Source organism: Cavia porcellus, unplaced genomic scaffold (assembly GCF_034190915.1).
Source record: "Cavia porcellus strain 051 isolate PalLab524CR breed Dunkin Hartley unplaced genomic scaffold, mCavPor4.1 scaffold_1, whole genome shotgun sequence".
Classification (NCBI taxonomy): Eukaryota; Metazoa; Chordata; class Mammalia; order Rodentia; family Caviidae; genus Cavia; species Cavia porcellus.
In genome coordinates this window covers 176,959,736-176,979,356 of record NW_026947484.1, presented here as the reverse complement: position 1 = coordinate 176,979,356, position 19,621 = coordinate 176,959,736, and the positions used below count along the sequence as shown (strand labels likewise).

Below are 19,621 nucleotides of genomic sequence, written 5' to 3'. Positions count from 1 at the left end.
CTGCAGCTCGTGCACACCTTGGCTCCAGCCTCGGGAATCGTCGTCCTCTGGTTTAACCCGGGGCGCATCCGCTGCTGCCCAGGCCACTGCTCCCCGCGCAGCCGGCCCTCGCCCGGCCTCGTGCCTCCGGAGAGGGGCGCCGCGCCCCGGTTCCACCGCAGACAGCGCCGAGGCCTGGCGGGGCAGCGCGGACCCCGACGGCCCCGGACTCGCGGGGCGGCCGCAGAGGGCGAGGCCGGGCGCAGGGCGGGGCGCACGCAGCTGCTTCCCCGCCCCGGGGCGGCGCCGGCCCTGCCCGGCCGCGCAGCCCACCCCGGCCCAGCAGCCCGGAGCCGCGGCCGCCGTCGCCATGTCTTCCGGGGCCAGCGTGAGCGCCCTGCAGCGCCTGGTGGAGCAGCTCAAGCTCGAGGCCAGCGTGGAGAGGATCAAGGTGAGGCTCGCGGCCCCGGCCCCGGCGGAACCGCGGCGACCCGGGGCCCAGGCGGGCCGGGCCGGGCGGCGGGAGGCCCCCGGAGCGCGCGCGGGACGGAACCGGGCCCGGGCGTCCGAGGACCAGGCCGGCCCCGCCGGTCCCGCGACGTGGCCTGGTCCCACCCGGCCGCCACCTCCCAGAGACTCCCCTGGTGGTGGCTGTGTGGACAGTGACGCGCAGGGGACCAGTGATGCAAGCGACACGCTGGCGGCCTGGGCGCCACTGATGCAGGAGGACGGAGTCCAGGGATGGAGGAGCCGTCGACGGGCAGGACCTGGCGGTGGACGAGTAGGAAGGAGAGAGAGGGAGGAGGAAGGATGCTCAGGTTTCTGGTGCATGCGGTGGCAGGGTGGTTGGATGGATTGCAGGGGACGGGCCTGGAGGACACGAGCCCGTTTTGCATCCACACCCAGAAGATAGTCTGCTGCGTGGACCAAAGCGCAGGGCACAGGGCTGCACAAGGAAAGGTTTGGCAGTAACAGTGTTATAGGAAGAGCAGAGACGAGAGCCTGTGACAGGGACCAGTCAAAGCGATCACCCGGAGAAGAGGAAGCAAGAGAAGGCAAGGAAGGGGAACTCTCAGCTATCTGGGGCTGGTCAGCAAGTCTGCCGTTCGTCTGATGGCTAAGAAGGGCCGGTTGTGTAAGTGATTTGGTAACCTGAGTGGAGGCCTGCTAGCGGCCAGCCTTGTGCTAGACCCCGGAATCCTTACACCTCGCACTGGTGTAGGCAGTAGGGTGATTCCGATGGGGGAAGAGAAACAATAAAAAGTTCACCAATAAATAAAATGACTCCCCATAATACAGGAAGATTATGAAACAAGATACAGGGCTGGGGATAGAGCACAGAGAGGCTGTAGTGATGTGTAGAAGTGAAAGCAAAGTCTGGATTGTAGTAAGACAGCAGACTTTGTTGTAAAGATACCAATTTGAGGCTTTCTTTCTGACCTTTCTGCTTTTGAACCAGAGTCTCACTTTGTGGTCTGGGCGGGCCTGAAATTTGCTATGTAGCCTAGGGTGGGCACAAATTCCTAGGTATGGGGATTGCCGGTGTGCTATTATACCTGGCTCAGAAATCTAGTTTTAAAGAGAAAATACCTTTTAAAAAACTTGGGAAAGGAAGCCTGTATTTTGAGATTGAGGGAAAGAAACATACTGTATTTTTAGGTCAATGTGTCAAAACAGGCAGAGAAGGAGAATGGAGTGCTTGGAGGATCCTTTTCTGAGTCGGGAAGGCAACTGTGTAAAAACAGATGTTTCTAGACAGGGACTAAAGAACTTGCATGATGACATTTTTCTGTGTGACATAAGAAGCCAAGTTTTCTTCTGGGGGAGGGGAAGGGAACTGGCCGGGAATCCCAGAGTGCAGGAGCATCCCGGGCTGTAAACTTCTGGGAGAGGGCCGCATGCAGGTCACGCTGTGGCCCTGGGCACTGAGGATAAGGTTGTTTGAGGAGAGGAAATCGAAAACCGAAACTTGTTGAAAAAAGTTCAAGATCTGAAATGGAAAGGAAAACTGTGACAAATGCCTTCTCCCCCTGTGAAATGCGAGGGAAGATAACCCAGGTTGACATTTTAAAAAATAATCATAAGTGATGATGGAACAGACTCGGAGAACTGGAGTGAGTCAGTACCAGCAATAAGATAAAAAGTGTCCTTAAGGGTGTGCTTGTGCCAGCCTAGTCTGACCGTGTGCACTTGGCTGGGCTTCTGTCAGGCAGCACCTTGGGGAGGTGACAGTGTTTATCCCAGAGTCCAGGCAGCCTCATTTCTAGGGTCAGTGTTGAATTCTTAGCTCGCCCAGGCATGTCTTCTGTTTGGCAAACTAGCTCTCTGACAAACAAATGAGGCACCGCTTCCCTATCGTATAAGGAGCAACAGCTTCCTAGTGACTAGAATCCTTGCTGTCCCTCTGAGGACCCCTCCTTTGGAGTAGTCTCTTAGGAGGTGCTGGGTGAGCCTGGCCTAAGCCAAAGAGAGTCCCATAATCACCCAGTGGGACCTCTCATCTCCATGGCAGGACAGCTTGTAGACGTCTGGACTTGCCTTCCTTGTCCACAGCCTCTCCCCTTGCTGCTAGAGACACTGACCACTCTTACCCTCCTTGGGTTTCCTGTCATGTTCTCTAGGCTGGAATCCAGTTAATTCTGTTTCTCCCAGGTTCCAGGCAACAGCCTTCTTCCTGTTCTGTGCAGAGCTTACCCGTTCCCTGATACAAATCGTCAACATGGGCATAATTAAATTGCTACAGCACTTCAGGAACGAAGTAGTAACTATAACAGAGATGGTTGTATTAGTCTGTTTTCTGTTGCTGATAATGGAATGCATCCCACACACTGGGTAAACTGCCAGGAAAAGTTTCTTGTTGCTCAAGGTTCTCTGTGTCCAAGGTTGAGGGGCCGCATCTGTTGATAGCTGTCCTGCTGGCGGCTCCCAAGGCAGCACCGGAAGTCACACAGCAAGCGGCAGGGAGTGTGTGTTGCATGTGTCTTTCTTCTGGTCTCTCTCCCTTCTTAGGAAGGCCCCAGTAGTTCAGTCTTGGGGGACCTTCGCTGATGGCTTTATCTAATCCTAACCAGCTGCCACAGGCCCCACCTGGAAATACCATAGTCAGATTCTGTTTCTGCCCTCCATATATATCACAGTGAGAATTCGATTTCCATCCTGGGGGACACATTCAAACCGTATCTAAACCGTAGCTGCAATAAATTAATCCAAGCTAATAGGAATGCCTGAACAGGAGTTAGGACCATTTTTATACAGTATGAGTAAGTTTTCACGGGAAATCTCTTTTTACTATCAAGAAAAATACGAAGTGAGAAAAATTTCCAAGGAGAAATATACATCAAATGGAGAATAAGAAGAAAAGTCATGATACTATGTCAGTTTTTGGTGCCTCATAAACTACAGAAAAACCTAGTGGCTTAAAACATTTAACTCGGGGGGGGGGGGAGCCTGGGGATTTAGCTCAGCGGCATAAGCACCTGCCTTGCAAGCAGGCAGTCGTGAGTTCGATTCCCGAGTACCGATAAAAATGAAAAAGACAAAAAAAAAAAACAAAAAAAAAAAAAAAACATTTAACTCACAGTTCTTAGGGTGACAGTTGGAGCCAAGGTCGGCAGAACTGTCCTCCTCACCTTGCTGGGCTCTCCAAGGTTGCTGTCAGATGGAGGCTTAGCTCATTCATGTGTCCAGAGGTTGGCAGCTGCCTGCCAGCTGGTCGGTACAGTAGGCTTGGGTTCCAGCTGCCACAAGTAAGGTAACTGCAAAGATTCCCAGAGTCTTGACTTGGAATGTGCCCACTATACCTGCCATATTTTATGAACCAGATTTATCAGGTGGGTAAGTAGATGCTATCTCTTGATGGCAAGAACTGCGAAGTATTGTGATTGTGATTGCCGTTTGCTGCAAATTATTGTAATTATGCGTTGGTGCTGTGCTAAGTGCTTCATGTGTGTTAATTCAATCCTCACATCAACAGTTAAGTGAGGTACTGTTACTTGGTACACTTTACAGAAGAGAAAATAGACACTGGGAAGTTAAGGAATTTGCCCCAAAGTCACTTGGATAGGGATGGAGCTGAATTTGGGTCCAGGTAGCACCTTTATGGAACTACACTTTTTTTTTGGTCTTTTTGACACAGTTTCACTATGCAGTTCAGGCTGGCCTCAAACCCACAGTATGTATTCCTCCTGACTCAGCCTCCCCCAAGTGCTGGAATTGCAGGCGTGTGCCACCACGCCTGGCTAGAACTACATCTTTATTATTATTGTTTTTACTACTGGGGACGGAACCAGGACCCAAGTCCCAACCTTAAAAACAAAAAGGCAGTTTGCTCACATGGCAAACCTGACTTTTAATAAACATGACTTTTATCAGTACACGTTTTACATAATGAAAATTTGTACAGGGAACACCGGCCTGAGATACTTCCTTACCCATGAAGTCTCACAAGTAGGATCTAAATGAGTCAAACATGCAGCTTTTTTTGACTTCTGTTGACTAAGTGACTAAGCCAAAAACACCCTAAATTGAAGCTCACAGAAACTGTAATCTTTCCTCTGGAATTCAGTTACTAGAATCAGCAGAAGAGACTTGGAGGTTGCAGAAAGCGTGACCTCTGTCGGGTCGCATGGTCGTTTTCAGGGTATCAGATGTCTGCCGCTGGGTGGATCTGGCTGTGAGCCGCTCGGCGTGTGGCTGCGTCTTTGTTTCAGGTTTCCCAGGCGGCCGCGGAGCTGCAGCAGTACTGCATCCAGAACGCCTGCAAGGACGCCCTGCTGGTTGGTGTTCCGGCTGGCAGCAACCCCTTCCGGGAGCCCAGGTCCTGTGCTTTACTCTGAAGACGGTGAGTATCGATACCCTGTGCATCCTGGGGCCAAGGCATTGTCACAGAGCTCCCAAAGGCTTTGGGGAACTGAGGTGAGAATATCTGCGAATCTTGGGGGAATTAAGATAAAAACCAGCAAAATGCACACCTTTCCCCGAGGGGCTGCTCTAGTGTGTAGCGACCCAGCCTGTAGCATACACCTAATTAGAAGAGTCTCAGCTCTCTTTGGTGCTAAGTCATAAGATACTAGTATTTTAATGTAGTTGAGCCTTTTACGTGGGTTGACTGGTAGTAATTTCTTGACGTTAATCTTACCTTGGAAGAAGTAATGTAGCTACAGTACTTGGGGAATGTGTGAATAAGATTAGAAGAACTTTAAAAACTGGTAACAAATGAAAATACCTCTCACGTGGCATATTAGAAATTCCGTAAGTTTCAGTATTTTGTCTTGAAATGTTACTCACATTTTCACTATTATTTTTCAAGAGGAAAAGGGCATAGATTATTTGTTTTTCAGAACCAGTGTATTTCAAATTGTGTGCTCTAAGTGGTGGTTAAACAGGAAGTAATCTGTTTAGGTTCTTTTTCACATACTTACAAAAAGAAATTGTTCCTATTTAAAGGAAAAGAAGTAGCCGGTTGTGGTGGCACACTTGAGAGGCTGAGGCAGGAAGATTGCTACGAGTTTAAGGCCAATTTGGACAACATGGTGAATTCAAAACCAGACTGTCGGGCCAGAGATGTAGCTCAGCAGCACAATGTCTGCCTGGCAAAACCAGCCTAAACTATATAGTGAGACCCTGCCTCAGAAAATCAAAATTTAAAAAAAAGAAAAAAAGTAACTCTACTATTAGGTACAATAGTACCTATTAATGAAAAAAATGTACATTTAGGATATTAAAGTAATTGTTTTATGTTAGCATAGTGATTTTCTTTTTACAAAGGATTTCCAAGGGTGTGGTGTACATCCAGTGGTGAAGCTTGGATGTTTTATTGAATTAAACTTCTTAATTTCTACTCTGTGAACACTAAAATGCCCGTGAAATGACGACTAGTTAATTTTATGAATAACTTTTATAAGATGAAAACCAACCAAACTCTCTTTCCAGTAAGGAAGAAGTTCGTTGTGGAATCCCTTCAAGCACAGAGTGATGAATGAGTCCCTCCAAGCCTCAAGAGAACGCTTTTCTTTCGCCAAAAGACTTTTAAACATTTCACACCTCTCCCGTGGCCAGGTCCTATAGCCAAATGTCTGCAAAAATTAGTGGTTTTCTACTCAAATAAGGAAAACGAGTGAGGAATCGAGTTTTAAGTACTAGTGGCCTGGTTCTTCTACCGAAGTGCTTTATTTTAGGATAAACAAAAACCTTAGCAGTAACACAGCTCTTTCATAAGTGAACTATTGATGTTGTTATTTCTGGAACACCATGCATGTTTTATTTACTGAATGTTTACATTTTAGGAAGCAAAGTATTTTTGTCTATTAAAAAACTGTAATTTGTTGTTCCTAAGGTTTTTATACTGTAATAAAATTTGTTCTTTTCTCATGAATTTACTATTACCAAATAAATGAAGATTAAAAATGCTAACTGGGAGAAAAATAGACCTTTACTCGTCAAATGGTGTCTTGATTTTTTGAGATTGGAAGATTTATATTTAACACTAACCTAGGAGATGTTCATTCCTTAGCCAACTTGTTTGGAAAGATTAATGTTAATGTTGTGTATTAAGTTGCCCCCTCTTGTGTATTAAGCACATTTGATCCTTTCTTCTTAAATTTTTCTACTTTATAGTTGTAGTTGCACTTTTAAAGAATATATCATTTCATGTCTTTAAACATCGTTTAAAATGCAGATGACATATAGAAGAGTACAAATAGTTCAAACTAATATGAAAATATTATAACCTAAAGAATCGATGTCACAAGTGTTTTATTTGGATGGTGTGCCTTTGGTTTTATTTGAGACACTTTTAGAGAGACATTTTATTTGTCTTTGTAATAATCTTTGAGGAGCTTGGGAATAAAGTCTCTGCTTAATTCATCATTTTCTATGACAGTAACTTTTGTGTCTGATTTGGTTATTTAAGGTGTCATGGATTTCTGTTCACTTGTGAGGTTGAGTGCTGGAAGTAGGAGGTGAAATTTTAGTTAAGTCCTTGTAGAATTTTATTAAATGTCATGCAAAGTAGATACATGTATAACTTGAAAATATCTCAATTGCTGGCAACATTTGAAGTAGAAAACCCTATATAAACAGATAGAAATATCTTTGAGTATGCACAGTATTATAACGGAAAAAAGAAGCAATTAGAATTTCTAGCCACTAAACTTCCAGATCTAAGTGATCTAGAAGCCTTTCATTGGATCATAATTTATGTATCACTTTTATAACTTTTCCATTCTGTAGATATTTTGTCTTCTTTTTCTTTCTCTTTTTTTTTTTTATCGGCACCGAGGATCGAACTCACGTGCCTGCTTGCAAGGCAGGCGCTTATGCCACTGAGCTAAATCCCCAGCCCCTTTGTCTTCTTTATAATTTTTCCCATCAGTTATCCTTTTTCTCATTTATCTTCATCTAGTTTGTCTTTTCTTTCAGTATTTAAACAATTCGATTCTCCATCTTAACAATAAGCATTTTTCAAAATCCCCATTAAAAACAAAACTTCCCATTGATGCTACTTTGTCTTTCCACAAAAATCTGATCAGATGGTTCAGGAAGACAATCTGCCTTATGATTATAGATGTAAATATCCTAAATAGAAGCAAATTGAATTCAGTAGTATATTTAGAAAAATAGCGCTCAGCCCAGCTCCTTTAACATAAGGAATCTTTCAGTGTAATTTATTATAGAAATAGTGTAAAGAAAGGAATCTGTGCCAGAAAGTTTATCTGATAAAAATTCAGTATCTATTCTGAGTAAAAATTAAGAAATTAGTGAAACAATTAAAAAAAAACTAGAAGTGATAAAGACGATTCATCAAAATCAACAGACTTACTACGCAGTGAAATGTTGCAGCATTCCGCATTATCAGGCACAAAGGCACAAGGCAGGAACATCTTTAATTACCACTGGTGGTCACCATGGCTTTCCACGACTTCTCAAGGTAAAAATGAAAAGATGGAGTGGTTTAAGCTTTTTTTTTTTTTTTGGACACAAATTCTTGTTATAGTTACCCAAATTGGCCTCAATGTGTGGTCCTCCTGCCTCAGCCTCTGGAGTAGCTGGGATTATGGATGTGTGTCACCACACCTGGTTTGGTGTAATCATTTTAGAGGAAATGATATCTGTACTGTGTAAGTACACTTTAGAAACTCATGAGACTCAAGTAGAAAGAACACATGAATTTGTATACAGTTTGGGAGGCTGACTGGATAAAAATACATACAAAAAGTAAAAAACATTCTCTCTACTAGCAGTAATTATTTAAAAATGAAAATGGAAACTACACTGCCTTTCCACTTTCATGATGGGACTGTAACAATACTTGGAATAATTTTAGGAAAAGCCCAAAAGTCAGGGGAAAAAAAGGTTTTGGTCCAAGACAGTGCCCGCCTGTGGTTCCAGCTACTTGGGAGCTATGGGAGACACAGGCCGAGAGGTCCCTTGGGCCCAGGGGTAGGAGGCCAGTGTGGGCAGCTTAGCAAGTCTCAGGGTGGGGGGCAGAAGGAGCGCTTTCCTACTGTGCATGGAACAGAGTCTAAATTAACGGATACATCAAACTGCAGCGCTTTAAGCCATTTCATTTAAATATATAAGCTTAGTGCCAGTCCTATCTTAGTTTTTGAAAGAAACTAGTTAAAATATCTTCATGTTCACAGGGAAAATGAACTGTCCAAGAATAGTTTTTTAACACCCCCCCCCCCACCATGTGTGTGTGTAAAAACAGGAGGATGAAGCTTGCCTCCTTGGATATTAAAACTTTGGAGCTAACAAATGAAAACAATATGATTTTAAACAAAAATTTAAAAACAAAAAACCTAATGTAAAGTGTGTGATTGTGGTGTAGGAATAGGCAAATGATAGAATCATGACACTTCAGAAATAGACTCTCCTTCTCTTCTATTCAGTGGGAAGCAGTGCTTTTTAATAAATGGTGTTGACATTGGCATTCCATTTGGAAGAAATAGAAGTTTTATCCTCTATAAAAATTTACACAAGAAGAGGAACTGAGTTCGGTAAGCAGCCAGCAGTCCCTGACTCATGGGCTTGTTGGTTCAGCCTCAGCTGTTGGGTCTGTGTTCCTTCCCTTCCCTTACTGGACTTCCCTACTTAGAATACTGGCTTATCATTTTCATTTTGATTTGGTTCAGTCTTAACTTGAGGATTTTTGACTTGCTTAACTTGCTTTCATACTGTATGGATCTAATCTTGGCCACTAATCAATTACATTCAGAGAAAAGCAGAGTTGTTTCTGAGCTAAAATCTTAGAGATAATCAAGTCTGGCAATCATTTTACACTAGACATGATTCTCTCCAAAAGCAATTGATGTTTACTTATAAATGGAAATAAAATGTGAACATTCCCTCCCATTACAAATGGATTAAAGAAAGATTAAAGCATTAAAAAGAGAATAGTATATATAACTTTAGGGTAAAAAGAAGCTTCCTAAAGACAGCAGAAGTCAAAGAAGAAATATATACATACTCAACTATATTATTTGTACTAGTATTTAAAAAGCAATTAAATGCTTTTATAATGATCATTACAAATCAAGTAAGAAAGCAAAACACAGAAACAAACATGACGTATGCATGAGTGATAAGGGCTGACATCCCGAAGACACCAAGTGCAGTGACTGAGGCATGGGACGCTAGAAACAACCCGGAACCTGTCACATTACTGAGATGATCTGAGAAGTAATGGCCTCTAACTGTCCAAGCTGGACAAACCTCACCTCTGGCCCCTAATCTTGAGTAGCAGGAAGCAGGGTGGTCTCCGTGACCTGCTGCGGTGTGTGTTTCTCCTCTCTGATGAGAGTTGTTCTGTCACAGGACAGGAGCCTGACCTTGTCCTGCAGAAAATCTGGCTGGGGGTTCACTGAAGCCCCACAATAGGAAATGCATTCAGCACTTCTTATCAATGGATCTTGGAGAGAGCAGGCACTGGTCCAGAGAGGACAGAAGGAGAGGAGGGGAGAGACAGAGAGAGGAGGGGAGAGGAGAAGAGGGGAAGGCAATGGGAGGAAAGGGGAGGGGGAGGGAAGGAAAGTGCTAGTGCAAGGGAGCTGGTAACCACTGGCTACAGCCAGGTGTGAGAGATCCTTGAATGTTCTCCTGTTTCTGGCGCCTAAGCAGCAACCCCGTCACTGAAGGCCACCGTGGTAGGGAGAAACTCAACACGGAATTCAGGTTCGGCCTCAGAGGCTTAAGCATGGTTTACAGAAAGTGGTGCAGAAGGCTGTGTGCATAGCTCAGCTGACCACAGCGTGTGCCTTGTGTCCCATTCACCATCCTTAACCGGTTAGCATTCACTCCCTGCCCAGCTCACTTTTGCTTCCAGACCCCTGTTGGCTGAGCCACACCCTCTTAAATGCGGATCTGCCTAATGTTCTCTTCCTTTTCCCTGGGAGCCCTGCTTTCTATTTGCGACTTTTTTTCCCCTTAGTGTTGGAAATTGAACTCAGGGCCTTGTGCATGCTGGACAAATACTCTGCACGGTGCCCCAGCCTCATCTGTGACCTCACTAAATGTCATGGTCCCTAACTTTAGAGGACGCTTAATAAGGCAAACATGTACTCTGTGTCCCAGATCCACTGCCTGCACCTCTTAGGTGACTATTTCCTAACTCCTTTCTCCTCAGAGCACAATGCCTGCTCCTCCGTGCTCAGCCTTGGCTTCCGCACTAACGAGACACCGACATGGGTTCTGTGTTTTCCTTGTGAGTTCTGGTTCATGTTGGCAAGTTTCCATCTATCCTGTTCTTCCTCATTTTGCTTCTGTGTTTCCTTTCTGCTGACCTAAAGTGATTGCAGATTCAACACCAGATACAAAGCTAACAGTCCTCCATAGAATTTTTAACCAGTTCTCACAATTTAATAAATCCTTTACTTTTTACCAAATGCTGACTGATACAGAAAATAGAAAAATTCAGAGGAAGAAACAAGTGCAATCAGAAGAGACTGTCCGTGATCTCCGACCACATCTGCCTCTTTCTTTCTTTTCCCTCTTTCTCTCACCTCCATCAGCTTTTCTCCCTCAACTGGATTTTCCCTGTCAGCCTGCACAAGTGGGTAAGAACCCCTATCGTAAAAATTGCCTCTGTTGACTTCTTCCTCTAGCTATATTTCATCACTTTTCTACAGACAACAAAAGCTCTGTAAGAGTTGTCTATTCTCACCTGGTTTTTGTGTTTTTTTAATCAGTACCAGGGGTCAAACTCATCAGTACCAGGGGTCAAACTCATGACTGCGCGCTTGCAAGGCAGGCGCTTATGCCACTGAGCTAAATCCCCAGCCCTCTCACCTCCTGTTTTCTGCTTCCCTATTTCTTCCTCCCTCCCTCCCTCTCTCCCTCCCTCCCTCCCTTCCTTCCTTCCTTCTCTCTCTCTCTCTGTCTCTCTCTCTGTGTCTCTCACCATATTTGGGATGGAACTCAGGGATGCTCTCCAGGTGAGCTGCATCACCAACCTTTTTTTACTTTGAGACAGAGTCTTGCCAGTTTGCCCAGGCTGGCCTCACACTTGTGATCCTCCTGCCTCAGCCTGCTGAGTTCCTGGATTGTGGACATGTACTCCCATTCCAGATTTGCTGGGCTTTCTTGAATCTATAAGACTTTCACTCACTATTCTTTCAAACACTGCTTTGCTCAGGATCACCAAGGAGCTCCACTTGGATTCTAATGGCTTATTCTTTTTGCTTCTCTCATGTGATCTTCAGTAGCTGTTGACACAGTTGATCTCTCCTGGAGACATCTTCATCTGGCTTCCGTGACCATCACATTCTCCTACCCCACCACTTGCTCCTTCTGTCTTTCCTTTTTCCAACACATCCTAGTGTTGTCTCAGATCTTAGTGTTTGAATTTTGTCTTTATTTTTAAGATCCATATTTACTACCTTGTAATCTTTTTTTCTTTTTGGGACAAGGTTTCACTATGCAGTTCAGGTTGGCCTAGAATACACTGCATAGCCCAGGCTGCCTCAAACTTGCATCAACCCACCTGCTTCAGCCTCCCAAATTATGGGATTATAGGTGTGCACCACCACACCCAGCCTATTTTGGTAATTTTACATAGTTTCATGGCTTTCAATACCACCTATGTAGAAGGTCCCTGAAATTTGTTTTTCCCAATTTTTACATTTCATTGAACTTGAGTTGTAATACAAATACCCACTTGGTATCTCCACTTAGAGGTCCAGCGGGAATTTCAGACTTAGCTACAATCAGCTCCTGGTCCCCTCTCTGAAGTCTGCTCACAGTCTCCCCAGATCTGTAAAATGCTGCATCATTCTAGCTTCTCAGACCAGAAGCCTTGATGTCATCCCCGAGACCACCTCTTCTTCTGTCCAACACCTAAACTATGTCTGTACCTTCCCAGTACTGTACATCTGTGAGTGTGATGGGTGACAACCTTTGCGTCTGTCCTCATCCTAACTCCCACTGTCCGTTTGCTGGGCTCAGCTCTGCAAATGGCCAGCCTGCTTCACTCCTGTGCATACAATCCTTTCTGCTCAAGGAAAAGAACAAAACAGAGAAAAGAAGAGACTAAAGAGAGGGACACAGTACAGAACTGAGAGGAAAGGAAGGCAATGTAAGAAAGGACAGGCTGCAAAACTTCTCAGCCAAGTTGGGACTCGTTACTGTCGGGGTGGAAGGAGTCAGAGAAACTGCGAGGCCACTTCCCTTAGAAGACAGAAAGGCGGGTAGTGGTACACCGAGTGTGGCTCGGCCACCCTATGAGGTGCGCTGCGCATGTTTTGTGGATTTCTACCCAGTGTCTTTAGCTGGATACACTCTTTGAATTCCCTTAGTGTTTGTGAACAAAATCATACACTAGAAAATGTGAGATTCAAGTATGTTCGAATTGTTCCCTAATATACCTATCATTTTGGAACCAATTTGAATTTTCAAAGGTGTCTTTAAAAATGACATCATGCAATATTCTTTATATAGTATCCCCCCCCCCCCACTATGTTATGGGCATCTTGTTAGAACATACAGATTTACTTTCTTCATAATGCTTTCATGGTCTTCTGTAGTCTAAATTTCTTACCTATTCCCCCACCTAACAGCATTTTGATTTATAATTTTTACCTATTACAAATTACATTAATAACATTTTATTTTGTAGTTAGATATTTAATGCAGAATCCTAAACATATAATTTCTGAGTCAAAATCTAGGTAGATTTTTCATCTTAGATGTTTTACAAACTGTACTCCAAAAAGTTTATACTAACAATATAAGAAATTATTCTTTTCTCCCATATGCTGCTCCGGAATAGTTAGAATTCTAAAAATTTTGCCAGGATGACAAGAGGAAAAAACAGTCACTGTTTTAATTTGTGTTTGCCTAATAAGTAATGAAGATGGATACTGCTTCAAATGTTTTTGGGCTCTTTTTGTTTCCTCTGAGAAATAGGTACTCAAATATTTTGTCCATTCTTCTATGACGCTGTCATCATTTTATAGGAACTTTTTGTATATTAAGAATGTAAACTTTCCCCCTATAATTTTAGGTTGCAAATATTTCCTTAGTCATTTGTTTCTAAATTTTGTTTTTGGAAAACTGCTAAAAATTGGAAGTTCTGTAATTTCTGTAATTGTAAGTTCTGTAATTTTGGTGTTGGAATATTGACTCTCTTTTTTTTTAATGCCTGGGATCAAACTCAGGACATCATGCTTGCCAGGCAAGGGCTTATGCAGCTGAGCTAAACCCCTAGCCCTGGAAGACATTTTGAATCTGATAATTAAGCTAACTGATAAAATCAAAATATTTCATTTACAAAGATTCATGCTATAGCACAGAATATATATCATCAAAATTTAATACAGAAATACTGAGAACATGTGAAAATGATTGCATTTTCTTTAATGTGTAAGAAAATCCAATTTTGTTACTGGATTATTGTGAAAAGCAGTGAATATGGCATAAAATGTTATTCTTTCCCTCTTTCAAACAAATCTTAGCCGAGTTTGTCCATCAGCTCTTCCAGGGACTTTTTCATACATTAGACGTCGTTTTTTGAGTTGTGGTAGTTGTGAGCACATTGCGCCTGTTAAAAGAGAAAGAGGAAAACCATTTGTTACATACGCTACTAAAGTAGCTACTGTTTTGCAGCTACTCAAAAGGGCCCTGTCTCAACATAACCTATTGAAAGGTAGAAATTCCAAACTGAGGTAAATAACAATGATTTTTAGAATTTTATTATTTTAAAATAACAATGATTAAAAATTACATTTTAACATAAATACAGCCATACCTAATGGCCCAGTATTAAAAATTAGTATACATATGCTTTGTGCAAATAGTAAATCTCCCTGGATTTCAACTTCCTCTTCTGTAAAATTATACTCGTATATGATCTCTAAGTGAAAGGTGCTTGCCCTGGTATAAATTACTGTGCAGTTATGGTGGTGGTCTGACATGGTGGAAGGCCAAAGCAGAACGCCTGCCACTTTGTCCTTCTTCAGCCCTAATTGCAACTCTTCTTCCTGTTTGCACGATAAGAAAATTCCAATCGGTTCCTCACACATCATCAGTGTCTGCCCATGTGCCACTTCTGATCAGAGGTCATACAACCCTCTGCCTCTCTGTGTCCAGTCAAAGGAGACAGCTCAACACCATGGGCTGTGTGCTCCTTTCCCCATCCTCAATAAACCTGTTCTTTTCTTTTTGTACTTTTTGCTTCTCTGTTTCATCAGAAAACTCTAAGATCACTTAGCGTTCTAATATTTTTAAGTAAAACCATCTGAAATGGTTTGAGGAGTTTAGGCAGAGCTTTCTGATTCTTCAAGGTTTCCTGTATATCTTCATTAACTGAATAAAAGTTAGCGGCCCACCCACATTGATTTAAAACCTCAAACAATGACATACCCCCTGGTCTCTGCCTTCTGAGTACATCTGCATGATGAGAGCACATGGAATTCCATGTTTCTCTTCCTTTGCACTTCCCATCCCCACTCTTTTTTCCTAGTCCTGGGACTGAATGCAGAGCACTAGGAATTCCATGAGCATATGGAATTCCATGTTTCTTTCTTTTCCTTTGCACTTGCCCATGCTGGACAGGCACTCACCACCGAACTACTCCCCAGGAGCCCCCTTTTCCATTCTGTTTCACTTCAGCTGGTCTTCTCACCAACAGCCTCTAATCTGTGAAGATCATATTCACTGAAGACATAATTCCAGAAATGTGTTCTGAAATCAGTCTGTAAATCCGTGTGTGGAAAAGAGATTTTTTTTTAAGATGTAGTATTTTGTTTTATTTTATTTTATTTTTTCCTTTTGGTACTGGGGATCAAACTCACAACCACGCGCTCGCAAGGCAGGTGCTTATGCTGCTGAGCTATATCCCCAGCCCCTGGAAAAGAGGTTTTAAAATCTAATTAAGGAGTATATTTACACACATGAATAATGACCAGGAATGTTAATGACAATAGGGTACTGGTCCCTCACTGTGAAGCTATGGGACAGCCTGGGCTGGCACTGACCAACAACCAGCTTTCAGGGTGGTGTGGGGTGAGAGGTAAAAGCTTGATCTGTAGTGGTTGTCAATTTTTGTAGTATACAGACTTTCAGCATGGTTAATTTCTTTTTTTTTTTTTTTTTTTGTAGTTTTTGTTTTTATCGGTACCAGGGATCAAACTCACAACTGCCTGCTTGCAAGGTAGGCGCTTATGCCGCTGAGCTAAATCCCCAGCCCCTTCAGCATGGTTAATTTCAAGCTACTAACTTGATAGGACCTGTGTTGTTTTCTAGATATCAGTCTTCCACGGTGACTTCTAAAATTTCTAGAACCATTTTAATTTCTTTTTCTATATTTTCCCGGAAGCTTTCCCATCAAGGGAATTTATCTTAATTCCTATTTATTGTATATTTATACATCGTTTATATGGGTATCCATATATTATTACCCATATAATTCAGTTTATAAAACATCCACAAATCCCAAGTTAACTAATACAAAATATCCCAAATAAGTTCATAGATGAAAATATTTAAGAGTGTAACAAAATTCACAACATTTTTGCTAAGGCAGACAGAGTCATCATGGATAAATGGAAGGAATAAATGATAAATTGACCAAGATGCAGTTAAATTAAAATAACAATAGTTTTTTTAAAAAAAATCAACATTAAAGAATCCTATTGGCATAAGTAAAATAACAGTTTAATTCGAAAAAACCTTAGAATATGTTGTTAAAAATCATAAATATAAGTATCCATATTTATAAAGCACTGATATGCATGTGTGAAATCTATTACCTTGTATAAATAATATGATTATAATTTTTTGAAAAATAATTAGCTTTATTTAAAAAGGTAATGATTATTTAATATTAGTAAACCAATAAAGTATAAAACTTGACATCAATAGGTCAATGGAGAAGGCATATTTGATTTTCCCCCATGAATACTAAAAGGAAGTTTAGATATAATTCACCTTTCACCTCATAAAGTTCTCACAAAACTAGGGATAGAACATCTCCCACTAATATCAGTAATTACAGCTATTAAATGGGAAAAGTCCAAGTTTGTGAGTCCAGGGGCTCATACAGCTTGAGAAGCCCTCTTCTAATGAAACAAAGAATACAAGATTTCCCCAGCCCCTCCGCTCTTAGAAGAGTCCTGTGTGGAACAGAAGATTTAAAGCTCAATCTTCTGTCCCCTCCCCACTTCCTCCATGATGCAAAGACCACACTGTGTGGCCATGAGAACTTAATGTTTTGTTTTAGTTTCTTGGGCCAATGCAGTAAGAAACGACATAGAAAAGACAGAATTCCTAGAGATGAGAGTATAAAATTTCCCTTTTAGAAGCTGATATGATAAAATGTTCAGACTTCAGAGTGAAAACATCCATCAAAGTGTAGTCATGGTAGTGACATAGGACCGCCAAATGATACAAAGGAAATATTCTAACTCCCACCCTGCTCGATGTCAGATACACCGAGTTTGGGTTCCCAAAATCAAAGAATGAGTTCCGAGGAACAAGGGAGGTTAAGTGTAGGAAGCTTTATTATTGAGGGAGAGACAGCTCCTGAGAGACAGGAGGGGGCCCTAGGTTGCCAAGGAGCTCACTTTCCAGAGGAAGTTTTATAGAACAAAATCATGAGGTGGGTGCAAAATCACAAGGTAGGGACAAAACTACAATCAAGCAATATGATTACAAGCATAGCTGCTTAGGTAACATTGATCCAATGGGGAGGCTAGTCAGGTAGCAAGTGTGCCTGGAAGGAACAGGGTCCTGTTTTGGAAGAGATGAGCCAGTAGGGCCTGGTCACCCACCTGGGGCTGATGTCTAGCTGTATTTTATTGGACCAGGCGATATCAATTATAGCATACTGCTTACCCCTTGGGGAGACATGTAGGCCCAGTCATTCCATCTTTATCTTGAGGCCTGGCCTTCAATGAATGCACCTCCAGCCACAGCTGTAATGTGTTCTCTGCACTGACTCCCTCAAAGGCTGTCACTGACTGCCTACAATATTTCTACCTAACATAGTGGTTTATAATCGTAGTGCCTATTTAATAGAATTGTTAAATTACTGAGCTACATAAAGGGTTTAGAATTGTGCCTAGCACAAAATAAGCTCTTAAATGTTGACCAATTAAATATATATATACTCTACAAAGAGGTTATATAACTCACTGTTTTGTCTGATTTATGCTGACTTAGTTTTCTGCTTTATTTAGATTTGTTCTGCTTTTATTTTAAACTTCTTGTTTCCTCCTGTACTGGGACTTGAACTGAGGGCCTCTGCACTGAGCTATATTCCCAACTCTTTATTTTTTAAAAAATATTTTGAGACAGGTTCCCTAAATTTCTAAACTTCCCAGGCTAAGCTCTAATTTGCAGTCCTCCTGTCAGCCTCCCAGGGTGCTAGGATCACAGGTGTCCACCACTATGCCCAGATATTTTTAACAACTTCTTAAACGGAATGTTTAGTTCACTTAGAATTATAAGAATATGATGTATATTTTTTGAATTTATTTTCTTAGACCAGAAAGTTTTCATTGTTCTCTTTGATGCAAAAGTTATTGCAGACTTAAGAATAGTAATCAAAATAAACTATTTTGGAGATGTTCTGTTTTTTAAAATAAAACCGAAAGCTTGATCAACCATTAGGCAGTGTTACCTGTTAATGGTTCGTTGTCTCCCGAGTTGGATGCAGATTCAGGGTGCCTCTTCTGTCCTAAACATTTTTCAGCTCTTTGGTAGAAATAAAAGCTGTCTAATTCTTTTTTATTTGCATCACAATCAGAAGCACAGAATAAATCCAAACTGGGAGCAGATGGTAGTTCTCCCCAGACAGTCTTTTTAGTCTTATCATTTGAACTTTCATTCGTGAAGCCTTCTAATTCACGTGATGAATATGTTTGCTGATTAGTGAACAAACTATCTGTCTGAGAGTACCATTTGTCATTGGTAGTCTGCTCCACTCCATATTTTAAGTTGAGTGAGTGATTCTGTTTTCCACATACATTTTCCGTAAAGTTCCAATAAATAGGCGATTGAGAACCTTCTAGTGAAAAAACAGGAGCAGATACTTGTTTATTTGTAATTCTTTTTGCTTCATGTGCTCCCTTTTTCTGGTAATTTATAAAATTTGGGCCAGTTCTTCTCTGAGTGTCAGCTGGTGATCTTATGGTTTCACAATTTATTTGTGCTAGGCCCAAAGAAAAAACATCTGACTCTGAATCATTCTGGCTTGGAAAAGAGTTACAAGCTGCTTTCTTTGATTTCATATTAATTAAAAAAGGACTGTTCTGCGCTATGTTAGGGCTACAATAGGAGTCTTTCTGATAGTTGGTCTGATTGTAAGAAGACATAGATGGTAACATGCTCTGCATTTTTCCTAGTTCCATGAAAGAAGAGTTATAATTTGCAGTGGTGTTTGTGTTTTCCTGTTCTGTTTCTCCTATGTCTGAGTATGAGTAATAGTCATTATTTTCTTGAATGACAGAGTCTGAAGAGCCAAAACTCTGAGAAATAAAGGTATGAGTCTGATTCTTTTCTTCCCGAGGTGATAAAATTTGAGGTGATTTTGTGATGGAGGAAGAACTAATCTTGAATAAAGAAGTGATGCTACAAAAATGCTAAAAAATTTAAAAATTAATCAATACAACATAATATGAACAACAGCCTAGTAAATATAAACAATGATGCTTATCTGTATGAAAAGAAGTCAACTATAAGTAGTCTGTGTATAGACTACAGTGATTCATATTAATGACATAAAATTATTAGGTTCCATTAAAGAAAAACTTAATATAATTTGTATCTATTTCCTAATCACTTATAATAGAACTTTTAAACTTCATTCTTTAGAGCAGTGTTAAATTCACAGCAAATACAACAGTTTTGGTTACATGTGAATTGTATTTCCTTGATAAGTATTTAAAAACATTACCCAAGAAGGCTAAGGTTCTCTTTATTGCTATAATGAAGGATATCAGGCATTTTGGATTACATTTTTTTTGATACCAGAGATTGAACTCACAACCTTGTGCCTGACAGGCAAGTGCTGTGCCACTGAGCTATATCCCCAGCCCTAGGCATTTTGAAAAAGAACATTTAAATAAATATGAATATGATATGTAATTTAATATTTATAGATATAATACTATTTAAAAATGATTTAAAATATGATAAACTGTACTGA

General features: G+C 41.5%; 2 protein-coding genes across 2 annotated transcripts in view; one reads left to right on the top strand and one right to left on the bottom strand.

Annotated features, from left to right (window-relative positions):
- Positions 1–272: 272 nt before the first annotated feature.
- Gng10 (G protein subunit gamma 10) lies at positions 273–6,862 on the top strand. The gene is made up of 3 exons (XM_063260846.1): positions 273–430; positions 4,689–4,819; positions 5,911–6,862. The coding sequence occupies exons 1-2, from the start codon at positions 350–352 to the stop codon at positions 4,812–4,814; spliced, it is 207 nt and encodes a 68-aa protein (XP_063116916.1). The 5' UTR covers positions 273–349; the 3' UTR covers positions 4,815–4,819; positions 5,911–6,862.
- Positions 6,863–13,858: 6,996 nt separating this feature from the next.
- Shoc1 (shortage in chiasmata 1) overlaps positions 13,859–19,621 on the bottom strand; it is an 85,053-nt gene continuing 79,290 nt past the window's right edge. Inside the window, exons 26-27 of the mRNA XM_063254241.1 lie at positions 18,095–19,055; positions 13,859–14,014 (exon numbers count right to left, since the gene is read on the bottom strand). Coding sequence (XP_063110311.1) covers positions 13,914–14,014; positions 18,095–19,055 — 1,062 coding nt within the window. The 3' untranslated portion in view covers positions 13,859–13,913. The remainder of the gene's footprint in view (positions 14,015–18,094; positions 19,056–19,621) is intronic.